The sequence below is a fragment of the Dryobates pubescens genome, chromosome 30 (genome assembly GCF_014839835.1).
Source record: "Dryobates pubescens isolate bDryPub1 chromosome 30, bDryPub1.pri, whole genome shotgun sequence".
Lineage (NCBI taxonomy): Eukaryota > Metazoa > Chordata > Aves > Piciformes > Picidae > Dryobates > Dryobates pubescens.
The window spans coordinates 6,578,102-6,592,930 of NC_071641.1; the positions used below are offsets into that span (position 1 = coordinate 6,578,102).

General features: G+C 50.1%; 1 protein-coding gene across 1 annotated transcript in view; it reads right to left on the reverse strand.

Moving 5' to 3' along the window:
* The window catches only part of TCERG1L (transcription elongation regulator 1 like), a 70,761-nt gene that overhangs the window by 11,846 nt on the left and 44,086 nt on the right, over positions 1-14,829 (reverse strand). The window contains exons 5-9 of the mRNA XM_054174733.1: positions 13,604-13,729; positions 9,271-9,365; positions 8,177-8,265; positions 5,293-5,447; positions 2,827-2,896 (exon numbers count right to left, since the gene is read on the reverse strand). Coding sequence (XP_054030708.1) covers positions 2,827-2,896; positions 5,293-5,447; positions 8,177-8,265; positions 9,271-9,365; positions 13,604-13,729 — 535 coding nt within the window. The remainder of the gene's footprint in view (positions 1-2,826; positions 2,897-5,292; positions 5,448-8,176; positions 8,266-9,270; positions 9,366-13,603; positions 13,730-14,829) is intronic.

The window sequence follows — 14,829 nt, forward strand, 5'->3', positions numbered from 1 at the left end:
GAGCACAGGTGAGGCCACACCTCAAATCCTGGGTTCAGTTTTGGGCCCCTCACTCCAAGACACCAAACTCCTGACTTCAGAGAGGCTGGCCAGCTCAGACCTCAAAATCAGGCTTCAGTTTAAGACTGAATGCTCGCTTGTATTTTCCCTTGTGCTAGTATCTGTCAAAAACAGTGTACAGAAGGGAAAAGTCAGCAAGTGACTAGCATGGAGAAACAGGCAAGAAGGAAGTACTGACAGTGATGGAGTTATGTTGATCATATCAGGCCCAGGGTCCATCCTTAATGCTCTGAGCAACATCAGGTCCTTGTTAACAGGAGGTCTATCTTAAGGCTCTGAGTAATGACTAAGTTCAGCACAGACTGTGGCTTTCTCTGGAAAGATCAGGAGCCTTTAAATGCTGGCAAGGTTCAAGTGAGGATAATGAAAGCAGGGCTGCTGGGTTTTTAGCCTCCAACCAGGCATGACCATGTTTTCTCCTGATGGAAAATTCACCAATGTGGAATAAAAGTCAGTTTGAAATTTCCAGAGGAAAACACATTAACATTTCCAAGCCAATGGATGAGATGAGTAGGCAATGTGAGCTCTAGCAGATCATCTTCCTTCTACAAATAATTACATTACTCTTACATTTATCCTCCAACGAGGCTGCATTACTACTGATTTGAGAGGTATCAAACTGGTGTTCCTCACAGAATGACAATGACTTTCAGATTGGAAGAGCACACTTTTGTGCTGTGACATGATCCATGAAAGGCCCAATCCAATTTTCTACTGCTCACAAAGAGCCTTTTGAAGCCAAAAACTGAAAGAAAAATAGCACATGACTCCACCAGGCAAGCACCAGAAGGGCTCCCCTTCCCTTCAGACCTTCTGAAGCCACCAAAACCACTGATGGAATCACAAGGGATTGCCATGAAACAATAAAGAATACAGTTTTCTTCAGCAAATAATCATACAATCATTAAGGTTGGAAAAGCCCTCCAAGATCATCAAGTCCAACCTGTCACCCAACACCTCATGACTAGACCATGGCACCAAGTGCCACGTCCAATCCCCTCTTGAACACCTCCAGGGATGGGGACTCCACCACCTCCCTGGGCAGCACATTCCAATGGCTAACAGCTCCCTCTGGGAAAAACTTTCTCCTCACCTCCAGCCTAAACTTCCCCTGGAATCACAGAATGGTTTGGGAAAGGACTTCAAAAATCATCTAGTTCCAAATCCCATGCCATGGGCAGGGACACCTTCCACTAGACCACATTGGTCAAGACTTCTTCCAACCTGGCCTTGAACACTTCCAGGGATGGGGCTTCCACAACTTCTCTGGGCAACCTCTTCCAGTGTCTCACCACCCTTATAGTAAAGAACTACTTCTTAATGTCATCTCTGGGCCATGAGAAGTAAATTTGGCTTCTCACTGGTGGGAGTGACAAAACCCAAAGGTTTGACTTCATGTCTGGCTGTTTTGGGAAAGGCTGAGGGAGCTGCTTCTGTGGAACTTGGGTTTTTTTGAATGCTATTTCAGGAGAGTTTGACAGACACATGGTGATAAAGGTCAAAGCAAAGCACAACAACAGAAAAACCACTGCAGCCTGGCTGCAGCATCCCACAAGTTGACTGAAACCTTGAAAACCCTGATGGAAAATAACCCCCTCTCCTGCTTCACTTCAATGGAGGTGAAGCTTTTATCCACTGCCTTTGAAATAACTGCACATCCTTGGATGCTTTCCTCTTTTAATCATTTCAAAGGAGGGGGGAGTTGCTCAGACAAAAAAAAAAAGGCTCATGTTTGAAGGAAATGGAGATGCAGAGATTGCATCAGGTTGAAAGGGAACCTCAAAGGTCATCTTGTCCAACCCTCCTGAGGTATCCAACTAGATCAGGCTGCCCAAGGCCACATCAAGTCTGATTTTGAATGTTTCCAGGGATGGGGCTTCAACCACATCCCTGGGCAACCTACCTCATTTCACTACCCTCATTGTAAAGTACTTCCTCATGTCCAACCTAAAACCCACCCTGCTCCAGTTTCAAAGCATTGCCCCTTGTCCTATCACAAGCCCTTCTAAACAGTCTCTCCCCAGTCTTCCTGTATGTTCCCTTCAGATATTGAAATAGTGCTCTAAGGTATCCCCAGAGTCTTCTCTTCTCCAGGTTGAACAACATCACCTCTCTCAGCCTGTCCCTCTGATTATCTTTGTAGCCTCCTCTGGACCCACTTCAGCAGGTCCATGTCCTTCTTGTGCTGAGGGCTCCAGAGCTAGATGCAGTACTCCAGGTGAGGTCTCAGCAGAGCAGAGTGGCAGAATCCTCTCTCTCCAACTGCTGGCCACACTGCTTTTGATGCAGCCCAGGATGCCATTGGCCTGCTGGGCTGCAAGTGCCCATTGCTGGCTTATGTCCAGTTCCACATCCACCAGCACCCTCAAGTCCTTTCCTGCAGGGCTGCTCTCAATTTCATCATCCCCCAGCCTGTACTGATATCAAGGATTGCCCTGACCTAGGTGCAGGACCTTGTACTTTGCTTTATGGAACCTCATGGGATTCTCCCCAGCCCATCTGTCCAGGTCCCACTGGATGGCACACATCCCATCATTCAGTCTTCTCAACCACACCACTCAGCTTGGTGTCACCTGCAAACTTGCTGATGGTGCCCTCATTCTCACTGCCTATAGCATTGATGAGGGTATTCACCAGCACTGGTCCCAGTACAGCCCCTTGAGGAGCCTGGTGAAGGTGGAACACCTTGGGAATGCAAATAATTGCATTTAATTGCCCCAGACATTAGCTTCCCAACATAAATAACAAATACACTTCACAACTTACTTGTTTCTCTTAGTTTTGATGCTGAGCTCGTCACCTTCATCCCCTGGACCAGAACTGAGACATTTATCTGCTAAAAAAACCCCAAAACAACAGAAATATAAAAAGAGTCATTAGATTGGAGCTGGAGAAATGAGAACACAAATTCCTCAGCTTAACCTTTTATTTCTCACCCTTCAGATGAACCTTTTCATTCCTCTTCTATTTTTCACTGAGTGTTTGAAGTCTCACACATATTTAATCAGATCCTCACCACCACCTTCAGACAAATGAGAGAGCAACAATCCCAACCATTTTTCCTTTTTCTTGTTCATCTGGAGAAGAAAACTGCTCCTGGTTCATTTGTGCCATCATTTTAAGCCTTGTTATTTTTATCTCCCCTCAATACAACTACAAAGACATTCCTAGAGGTGTTTCATGGCCAGGCTGGACAAAGACTTCAGCAACCTAGTCTGGTGGAAGGTGTTCCTGCCCAGGGCAAGGGGTTTGAACTGCATAATCTTTAAGGTCCCTTCAAACCCAAACCATTCTCTGAGTCTATGACCTGGCAGCCTGAATGACTTGATAACGTCAACTCACACCAAAACTTCCCTGCTTTAGCCCATTTCTCTCTCTTACAGAATCATAGAATTGTTTCAGGTGGAAAAGACCTCCAGGACCACCAAGTTCAACCACCAGCCTAACATCACCATGGCCATTAAACCATGTCCCTGGGTGCCGTGCCCACAGGCTTCTCGAACACTTCCAGTGATGGTGATTCCACAACCTCCCTGGGCAGCCTCTTCCAATGCCTGACCACTCTTGCAGGAAACAAATGCTTCCTAATCTCCAACCTAAACCTCCCCTGGCACAATTTCAGGACATGTTATGGAGCTTGGCCATATATGGCCATGTAAGTCTATATAACACTCTGGTGACACTGCTCAAACTCCTCCTGAAGGTATGAACCCTCAGAAGAGAGCCCACTCTGGTGACACTGCTCAAACTCCTGAAGGTATGAACCCTCAGAAGGGAGCCCACTCTGGTGACACTGCTCAAACTCCTCCTGAAGGTATGAACCCTCAGAAGAGAGCCCACTCTGGTGACACTGCTCAAACTCCTCCTGAAGGTATGAACCCTCAGAAGGGAGCCCACTCTGGTGACACTGCTCAAACTCCTCCTGAAGGTATGAACCCTCAGAAGGGAGCCCACTCTGGTGACACTGCTCAAACTCCTCCTGAAGGTATGAACTCTCAGAAGGGAGCCCACTCTGGTGACACTGCTCAAACTCCTCCTGAAGGTATGAACCCTCAGAAGGGAGCCCACTCTGGTGACACTGCTCAAACTCCTCCTGAAGGTATGAACCCTCAGAAGGGAGCCCACTCTGGTGACACTGCTCAAACTCCTCCTGAAGGTATGAACCCCAGAAGGGAGCCCACTCTGGTGACACTGCTCAAACTCCTCCTGAAGGTATGAACCCCAGAAGGGAGCCCACTCTGGTGACACTGCTCAAACTCCTCCTGAAGGTATGAACCCTCAGAAGGGAGCCCACTCTGGTGACACTGCTCAAACTCCTCCTGAAGGTATGAACCCTCAGAAGGGAGCCCACTCTGGTGACACTGCTCAAACTCCTGAAGGTATGAACCCTCAGAAGGAAGCCCACTTTGGTGACACTGCTCAAACTCCTCCTGAAGGTATGAACCCCAGAAGGGAGCTCACTCTGGTGACACTGCTCAAACTCCTCCTGAAGGTATGAACCCCAGAAGGAAGCCCACTCTGGTGACACTGCTCAAACTCCTACTGAAGGTATGAACCCCAGAAGGGAGCCCACTCTGGTGACACTGCTCAAACTCCTACTGAAGGTATGAACCCCAGAAGGAAGCCCACTCTGGTGACACTGCTCAAACTCCTACTGAAGGTATGAACCCCAGAAGGGAGCCCACTCTGGTGACACTGCTCAAACTCCTCCTGAAGGTATGAACCCCAGAAGGGAGCTCACTCTGGTGACACTGCTCAAACTCCTCCTGAAGGTATGAACCCTCAGAAGGGAGCCCACTCTGGTGACACTGCTCAAACTCCTACTGAAGGTATGAACCCCAGAAGGGAGCCCACTCTGGTGACACTGCTCAAACTCCTGAAGGTATGAACCCCAGAAGGGAGCCCACTCTGGTGACACTGCTCAAACTCCTGAAGGTATGAACCCCAGAAGGGAGCTCACTCTGGTGACACTGCTCAAACTCCTACTGAAGGTATGAACCCTCAGAAGGGAGCCCACTCTGGTGACACTGCTCAAACTCCTCCTGAAGGTATGAACCCCAGAAGGGAGCCCACTCTGGTGACACTGCTCAAACTCCTCCTGAAGGTATGAACCTCAGAAGGGAGCCCACTCTGGTGACACTGCTCAAACTCCTCCTGAAGGTTTCCAGTGACCCAATATGATGTGCTATTTGGAGCTTGAGGAGAGGCCAATAATCACAGGGCTGTAGTTACTTGCTGCAGCCTCCAGCTTGCGCTTGTGCGGGGGGTCCTCGATGATGCGATTGATGTCCCCGCGGTGCTTCAGGTCCATTGGCTTCTCCCAGACTGACAGCTGCATTGTAGGGTTGAAGAAGAAGACCCGGTCATCTCCAGTCCAGACTACACACCTATTCCAAGTGATAAACTAGGCTTAGATAATGCCAGATACACCCAGGAACAAGATATCCACCCCCTACCCCCCGCCCCAAGGCTGGCCTATGGTATCTCCATTTGCAGTGGCTTGGGTGATACTGCTCTGCCCCAGGCCCTGTCAGTCCACGCCAGTCACCTCAGGCAGAGAAACTCTCTCCATACCACTAAATAGTCAGGGAAGTGGTGAAAACACAACCCCCCTGCAAAAAAAACCAAGCCAAACCAAACCAAAAGGCAGTAGGTGAAACACTCTGTCCCTGAAGGGAAAAAGAGCAAGGTGGGGAAGAACATGGTAGTGCTCACAGCAAGGGAAGCCATAGGAAAACACATTTACCATCGGAGTCACAGGATGGGTTAGGTTGGAAGAGATCTCCAAGATCATCAAATCCAATTACTAACCCACCACTGTCAGGTCACCACTAAACTAGATCACTCAGCACCACATCTCCATGGCTTTGAAACCCTTCCAGGGATGGGGACCCCAACACTGCCCTAGGCAACCTGGGCCAGACCTTAGCAACCCTTTCTGGGAAGAAATTGTTCCTCATGTCCAGCCTAAACCTCACCTGGGGCAACCTGAGACCATTTCCCCTTGTCTTATAACTTGTTCCTTGGGAGAAGAGACCAGCCTGGCTCCCACCTCTTTTCAGGGAGCTGTGAAGAGCCAGAAGGTCTCCCCTCAGGCTTCTTTTCTCCAGACTGAACGACCCCAGGTACCTCAGCTGCTCCTCACCAGACCTGTGCTTATGTTTTCATGTTTTGAAGTCATGGATCAGAGCAGCAAGGGGCAGAAGCCACAGAATACACATAGAATATACATAGAATAAACCAGGTTGGAAGAGACCTTCAAGATCATCACGTCCAACCCATCAACCAATCCAACCCACCTAAACAACTAACCCATGGCACAGCAGTGTGGCTTGGTGGCCATGGCCTCAGTGTCCACCGGCTGCTGCTGGGCAGCCATGGTCTTGATTGTCCACAAACCAGAGCTGTGCCCGGTGCTGGCAGGCAGCCATCAGAGCCTACTTATCCAGCAGAATAGGAAGCATGGCATCCCCACAGCACCCTAGCCTGCTCCCACCATGCTCTGCACTGGACAGGTACAACATGGAGGTTGTGGCTGCCCCCTCCCTGGAGGTGTTCGAGGCCAGGTTGCATGAGGCCTCGAGCAACCTGCTGTAGTGGAAGGTGTCCCTGCTCATGGCAGGGGGGTTGGAACCACATGATCTTTAAGGTCCCCTCCCACCCAAACCATTCTATGAGTCTATCAATCTAGGAATCAGCAACCTCACGTGTCTCCCACCAAGGTTTTGCTTGACCTGCATGGGCTCTGCCTGCACTTTGACAAATATGACCAGGTTGTGGCTGCAAAAGACACACTACCTTGACTTGCTCAGTTAAAATATGCATGAGAGCAGCTCAGTGTTTTGTCCTGACATTCATTTCAAATCAGCTAAAAAAATCACATGAAAATGAGCATGGCACCATCCAGGAGAGACATTCAAAGCCTCAAGTTGTGCTTCACTAGGTCTGTGTGTGATAAACAAACAGAGCATCAATCTCAGACCTGCACCTCCAGAATCATAATGAAAACCAACAAACAACACATCCCAGCATGGTGGGGGTTGGAAGGGACTTCTGGAGATCATCCAGTCCAAACCTCCTGCTAAAGCAGGGGCACCCACAGCAGCTTGCCCAGGATCACCATGGCCAGGTGGGGTTGGAAGCTCTCCAGAGAAGGAGACTCCACCACCTCCCTGGGCAGCCTGCTCCAGGGCTCCAGCACCCTCACACCAAAGAAGTTTCTCCTCTTCAGGTGGAACCTCCTAGATTTTAGTTTGTGTCTATTGCACCTTGTCCTTTCATATCCAGACCAATACCACTGCAGGCAGCAGGGACATCTGCAACCAGAGCAGGTTGCTCACAGGCCCAAACAATCTGACTTGCAATGCTTCCAGGCATGGAGCATCTACCACTTCTCTGGGCAGCCTGGGCCAGGCTCTTACCACTCTCAGGGTCAGACATTTCTTTCTTCTCTCCAGTCTGAATAGCCCTTTGAGTTGAAACCATCATCCCTCATCTTGTCACAGCAGGCCCTGCTTAAAAGTCAATCCCTGGCTTTCTGATCTGCCCCTTGAAGTCCTGAAAGGCCACCCAAAGGTCTCTGCAATGAGGTAATTGAAACAAAAAGCATCTGGCCCTAAGCTGCAAGAACATTTCTGACAGATCTTGCAATTCCTTTTGGATACATCCAAGCATGATCCAAGCTGGGTCCTCAAGCCATGTAACACAGAGCCCAAGAATCATTTGCCTGCTGCTAGACCTGCTCCTAGCTCAGCACCACACTGTTCTTACCTCACAGGTTGCTCATGGCTGGATTGGGCCTTGAGCACCCTGATTTAGTGGGAGGTGTCCCTGCCCATGGCACAGGGTTGGCACAAGGTCTTTAAAGTCCCTTCCAACCCAAATCATTCTGTGATTCTGTGATCACAGGGAGCTGGCTCACACCACGTTTGTGGCCACCTCCTAAAGACATGATTAATGAGGAGAAGCTCCAGCAGAAGCTGGAATGGGAAACCATCACTGATACTTAACTCCCAGGGCAGGGCATTTTTCCCATGCAGCAGACCACTAATGGATGGTTGGCAAGAGAAATGTCACTGATGGATAGCTACTGGAAGGTCTGATGGCATTGGCTTACCATGGTGATCCTGGCACTGGGGTGGATGCCACAGGCTTGTTGACATTTGACATGCTGTCACCTTCAGTTACCAGCTTAAAAGAGTGCTCCTGGAAAGAGATTCATTAGTCAACAAACAAGGCACAGAAGGCTGCTACTGCCATACAAACTAATGTGAAGTGAGCCATCCTTCTGCTGCTGCTCAGGAGATGCCTTTAGAAATGGCCAGAGACCTTCAGAACAGCCCAGGGAAATGGGAAGTACTGGAAACTCCACCCCACTTTCAGCAATACCAATGTAAAGCCAGCAGACAAGATCCTGTCCATGTCAATAGCTCACTGGGGACATTGGAGATCGACCTCATCACAAATGAAGGGTTGGCAGGGGCAGGTGAGAGGATTCTCCCAACATCACTAGTCCTTAGTCTGCACAGAAAACATTAGGGACACTGGGGAAAAGATCAAGGAAGCCTTATGGATGGCACAGGTGGCAAGAAAGCACTTCACACCATCCCAGCATGGTGGGAGTTGGAAGAGGCCTCTGGAGATCATCCAGTCCAACCACCCTGCTAAAGCAGGGGAGCCCACAGCAGCTTGCCCAGGATCACAATAGCCAGGGGGGGTTGGAAGCTTTCCAGAGGAGACTCCACAACCTCTCTGGGCAGTCTGCTCCTGGTCTCCAGCACCCTCACACCAAACAAGTTTCTCCTTCTGTTCAGCTGGAACCTCCTGGGTTCCATTTTTTTTCCCGTTGCCCCTTGTCCATAGAATGGTTTGGGTTGGAAGTGACCTTAAAGATCATCCAGCTCCAACCTCCCTGCCATGGGCAGGGACACCTTCCACTAGACCAGGTTGCTCGAGGCCTCATCCAACCTGGCCTTGAATACCTGCAGGGAGGGGGCATTCACAACCTCCCTGGGCAACCTGCTCCAGTGTCTCACCACCCTCACTGTAAAACTCAGTAGCTCTTGAAAGATGGCTGTGGGACCCAACCCACAGGACCCAACCTGTGTAGCTAACACAGCTCCAGCCAGGGGCCAGCTCTTTATCCTGCCTCCAACTTGTGCAGCTCAGTAGTTTCAAGAGGTTTATAAAAGAAGAAACACCACCACAGACCTTCTGTCCACTGCTCTCCATGGGGGTGCTCTTCCTCTCTGTGTGTAAAATCAAGGTGGGTGGGCAGGAGGATCTAGTGGGTTCTTTGCTGCTATCTAGGAAGGGAAAGGATTTCATTTTAATGTCCAGTAAATACATTCATAGATTCATAGAATGGCTGGGGATGGAAGAGACCTTGAAGCTCATCTAGTTCCAACCCCCTGTTGTGAGCAAGGACACCTTCCACTAGACCAGGCTGCTCAAAGACTCTGGTCTAGTGGAGCAAACATACTACTGAAGAAAAACCAAATCACTCCCTCTGGGTCCCAATCTCCTCTCCTCACCTCCTCCTCCTCACTCAATCCTTAATTCAGCTGCTGCTGGAAAAGCCACAGACACATCATAGAATCATAGAAATAGAATAGAATAGACCAGACCAGACCAGGTTGGAAGAGACCTTCAAGGTCATCAAGTCCAACCTATCAACCAACACCACCTAATCAACTAACCCATGGCACCAAGCACCCCATCAAGTCTCCTCCTGAACACCTCCAATGATGGAGACTCCACCACCTCCCTGGGCAGCCCATTCCAATGGGCAATCACTCTCTCTGTGTAAAACTTCCTCCTAGGTGTAGCCTAACCAGTGACCTGCCAATCACATGAAAAGCCCCCTGCTAAAGCAGGGTCACCCCCAGCAGTTACCCAGATCTATGTCTCCTGTGTTGAGGATGCCAGAGCTGGTCACCATACTCCAAATGAATCAAACCACTGTCAGAACTTTTCAGATAATTAAAATCCTCTCATTTTGGGTTGGACTAGAGGACCTTTAAAGGTCTCTTCCAACCCAAACTATTCAAAGATTGAGCCTCCTCTGCCCACACAGAGAAAGGCAAAGAAAAGTCAACCAGCCAGACCATATCACATCCTGTGGTTTGGATTGGAAGGGACCTTAAAGATCAGCTAGTTCCAACAGCCCTGCCACAGGCAGTGACACCTTCCAGTAGACCACATTGCTCAAGGCACCATCCAAACTGGCCTTGAACACCTCCAGGGAGAGGGTCTCCATGCCTCTCCTTGGGCAACCTGCTCCAGTGTCTCCACCTCTACCTCCCCCATGAGCAGGCACAGCTCTTTGCTCAGATTTACTCTTTTCTCATTAATTAGCCTTTTTTTCTCCCCTCTCTATAAACTTCAATGCATTAAATAAATTGCAACCTGATAATCAAGGCAGCATGAGGTATCCCCAGCACCATCAGACACCTTTCCCCCCCCCCCCCCCTCCTCTAAACATAGCAGAGTGATCCCAAGGCCACGCTCCTGCGTGGGCTGCTGAGGATATGCTGGGAGTGGAGGATGAAGGCACCTGATCAAAGAGGCTTCTCCGAGGCTCCACAGCAGGTGGAGGGACATGAATAATGCACAGGATGAAAAGGGAAGCTGCAAAACTGGCTGGGCTGGGTCTCAGAGGGTGCTGTGGGTGATCATCAATGGTGTAGTAAGGGGGAGAGGGGAGAGGGGAGAGGGGAGAGGGGAGAGGGGAGAGGGGAGAGGGGAGAGGGGAGAGGGGAGAGGGGAGAGGGGAGAGGGGAGAGGGGAGAGGGGAGAGGGGAGAGGGGAGAGGGGAGAGGGGAGAGGGGAGAGGGGAGAGGGGAGAGGGGAGAGGGGAGAGGGGAGAGGGGAGAGGGGAGAGGGGAGAGGGGAGAGGGGAGAGGGGAGAGGGGAGAGGGGAGAGGGGAGAGGGGAGAGGGGAGAGGGGAGAGGGGAGAGGGGAGAGGGGAGAGGGGAGAGGGGAGAGGGGCTCCATGCCCATCACCTGGGTATTTCTACCTGTTTGTTTTATTTTGCCATCATTCAATTCACTCAACTATTTCTCAGCTCCTCTCTCCATCTTCTTCTGCACCTCTGGAAGGCTCTGAGTCCAAGACCTTTGCTGACCTTCCTTTCTCTGCTCTTTACTTTGGATTCTTTTTAAATACCAAGTTCAAGATCTCAACCCTGACTGGCACTGAATGGTCTGAGCTCTGCATATCTATGAAGGGATGCAGAGCTTTGTGAGGGTGACAGCCACAGCCCCACCTCCCTTGTATCTATGCAAAAAAGATAAAGCCCCACTGGATGTGAAGTGCAGGCTGGACTCTCCCAGTTTCCAACACAAAGATCAATGCCTGCTGGAAGGCAGGACCATTACAAGGTTCCTCCTCCTGCTCCACAAGCACAGAAAAAATGTTGATTTGCCTTCAGAGAGAGAGAGAGATCTTGTGTTGTCACCAGCAAAATCCCACTGTGCCAAGCCTCACTGAACACCCAATTCTCTTTTCAGGAAGCAAGTCAAAAGAAAAACTAATCTGTGTTGAAAAATGAGAGCCATCAAATGCCTTACAAAGCCTGCACCATGGCTTAACACTGCTGCAGGCACTGCCAGCAAGATGTGGTGGCACAGGGCCACAGGGGTATGTTCAAGTGCTCCATGTACCAGATGTAGGATTCATGTCTTGGTGTTCCAGTTGTCTGTCTGAGAATCCCAGCATGGTGGGGGTTGGAAGGGACCTCTGGACATCATCCAGTCCAACACTCCTGCTAAAGCAGGGGCACCCACAGCACCTTGCCCAGCATCACAATGGCCAGGTGGGGTTGGAGCCTCTCCAGAGAAGGAGACTCCACAACCACTCTGGGCAGCCTGCTCCAGGGCTCCAGTACCTTCACGCCAAACAAGTTTCTCCTCCTGCTCAGATGGAGCTTCCTGGGTTCCAATTTGTGCCCATTTCCCCTTGTCCTGACACTGGACACCACTGACAGGACTCTGGCCCCATCCTCTTGCCCCCCACAGCTCCCTTGGCACTTGATATGCAATGATCAGATCCCCTTCTCAGGCTGCTCTTCTCCAGGCTCAACAGCCCCAGGGATCCCAGCCTTTCCTTTTCCATGGAACATAGCTGGGAATGTGTGTTGGAGCTGGCAACAGCTGGCTGGTACCTCCTTGATGGCTGCAGGACCAGCTCCATCAGAGCATCTCACCTCCATGAAGAGAGTTGCTGGCTTACCAATGACAGAATTGCACAAGGAAATTCATGTTCATGGGAAAGCTGTTCCAAATTTCTTGCCCAAATCTGATCATTTTTTGATCATGATTTGAAACACACAGATGAGAAGCTGAACATAATCCCAGGGCTACAGAGATGCTGAAGGGTCTGGAACATCTCTCTGATGAGGAAAGGCTGAGAGAATTGGGGCTATTTAGTCTGGAAAAGAGCAGCCTGAGGGGGGATCTCATCAACACTGCAAGGGTGGGTGTCAGGAGGATGGGACCAGGCTTGTGTCAGTGGTGCCCAGGGACAGGACAAGGGGCAATGGGCACACACTTGAACATATAAAGTTCCATCTGCACATGAGGAGGAACTTCTTCAGTTTAAGGATGATGGAGCCCTAGAGCAGACTGCCCAGAGATACCATGAAGTCTTCATCTCCAGAAAGGTTCCAAACCCATCTGGCTGCATTCCTGTCTGATCTTCTCTGGGTGAACCTGCCTTGGCACAGAGGGTTGGACTGGATGACCTCCAGAGGTCCCTTCCAACCCCTACCATTTTGTGATGTGCTTTTGAAGAGCATTGCCCCTCCTCTCACCACAACAGAGAGCCATTTGCAGGACAATGAAGGAAGCAGTTTTATCACAGAGTACAGCAGGAAGCTTCCTGGGAGGCTTCAGCCAACAAGGCTGCATGGAGCTACTAGCCAAAAGACAATCACATTATCACTGTGCTGCTGCTGAATACCACTGCCATGGGACATGGACAGCCCAAGGACATTACAGCAACTTGCCTTTTGTGTCATCAAATGCACAGCTCCTGCCAACTGCCAGAGTAAACAAGATCCAAACAGCTCAAAACACATTAAAGGAAAAGCCATAAACCCCCAGCCCGTGTTTTAAGGGTCTCCTGTTGTATGGGAAGCATTTTGGGCTGGAAAAATGGAAAATACATGAGAGGTGCTTCAGAAATATGAGTTTAGGAAACAGAATACAGAATTAACCAGGTTGGAAAGGACCTTCGAGATCAAGTCCAACCTGTCACCCAACACCATCTAATCAACTAAACCATGGCACCAAGTGCTTCATCCATGCTCTTCCTAAACACCTCCAGTGATGGTGACTCCACCACCTCCCTGGGCAGCCTATTCCAAACACTCTTTCTGTGAAGAATTGCTTCCTCACCTCCAGCCTGAACCTCCCCTGGCACAGCTTGAGTCTGTGTCCTCTTGTTCTGCCACAAGTTGCCTGGGAGAAGAGACCAACCCCACCTGGCTACAACCACCCTTCAGGTAGTTGTAGATGGCAATAAGGCCTCCATCAACTTGCCTGTCAATGCCTGGTCCATCAGATTGGTTGCCACGAAGGTCACAGCCGGTGCAGACACAGCAGTTACCCTGGTGACTTGTGTTGGCATCAAGGGACCCATATGAGCATCCAGCCTGGAGGCAGAACCTGCAGTCAGACCAGAAGGAAAACTCTTATTTTGTCACCAGCACCAACAAACCATGCCTTTAAAAAGCTCACAGAATGGTAGGGGCTGGAAGGGACCTATGGAGCTCCAACCTAGATTTCAACACTTCCAGTATCAGAGCCTCTACAACTTCTCTGGGCAACCTCTTCTAGTGCCTCACCACTCTCCTGGGAAAGAATTTAGGGTAGACAGGAGGTTAGGAATAAATTCTTTATGGTGAGGGTGGTGAGACACTGGAACAGGATGCCCAGGGAGGTTGTGGATGCCTCCTCCCTGGAGGTGTTCAAAGCCAAGCTGAATGAGCCCTTGGGCACGCCAGTCTAGTGGGAGGTGTCCCTGCCCTGGCAGGGGCTTGGAGCTGGATGAACTTTGAGTTGCCTCCCAACCCAACCCATTCTATGAATCCATGGCTCATCTCATTGCAGGTTGAAGCCATCACCCCCTCATCCTGTCTCTGCATGTCTTTGTAAGAGATGCATCAGAAGCAGCTGCAAGAGAAACAGCAGAAAATTAAAAGTTACATTATTTGGTCTCTTTTTTTGGCCATGAAGTCAGGGTAAGAGAAATTCCTGCAAGACACAATCAGCAGCACAATAAAGAAACCACCCTGCAGGGGACTCTGATCAATGTTTCCCCATCCTTGCTCTGAAGAGAGGATGATGAATAAAGCATTGCTGAGGAGCAACAGGTCAGGGTGATGTTTGTTGTGCTACCTACAGCACAATCATCTAACTGGAGGCACTTGTACCTTGGCCACCTCTAACAAGACACTGAACCATTTCCCATCTCCCAGACGATGCTGGGACCTCAGGCAATGAGTTTCCTTTTCATGCTTCTGCCAAAGCCCCTGGCAAAACTATTAACTTTGATGAGCTCTCTGGATATAAAGAGACGCTGAGGAACCATCAGTTCCAGCGCTGGTGTCAAAGGTGTCTCTGATCATGGAGTCATCCACGGAACAGCACACTCACAGCAGCCCAACAGAGATGCCAGCAGGAGCAGGCAAGTGATTGTCCCCCTGTACTCAGCACTGGTGAGCCCACACCTCTAATCCTGGGTTCAGAGTCGGGCCCCTCACCCC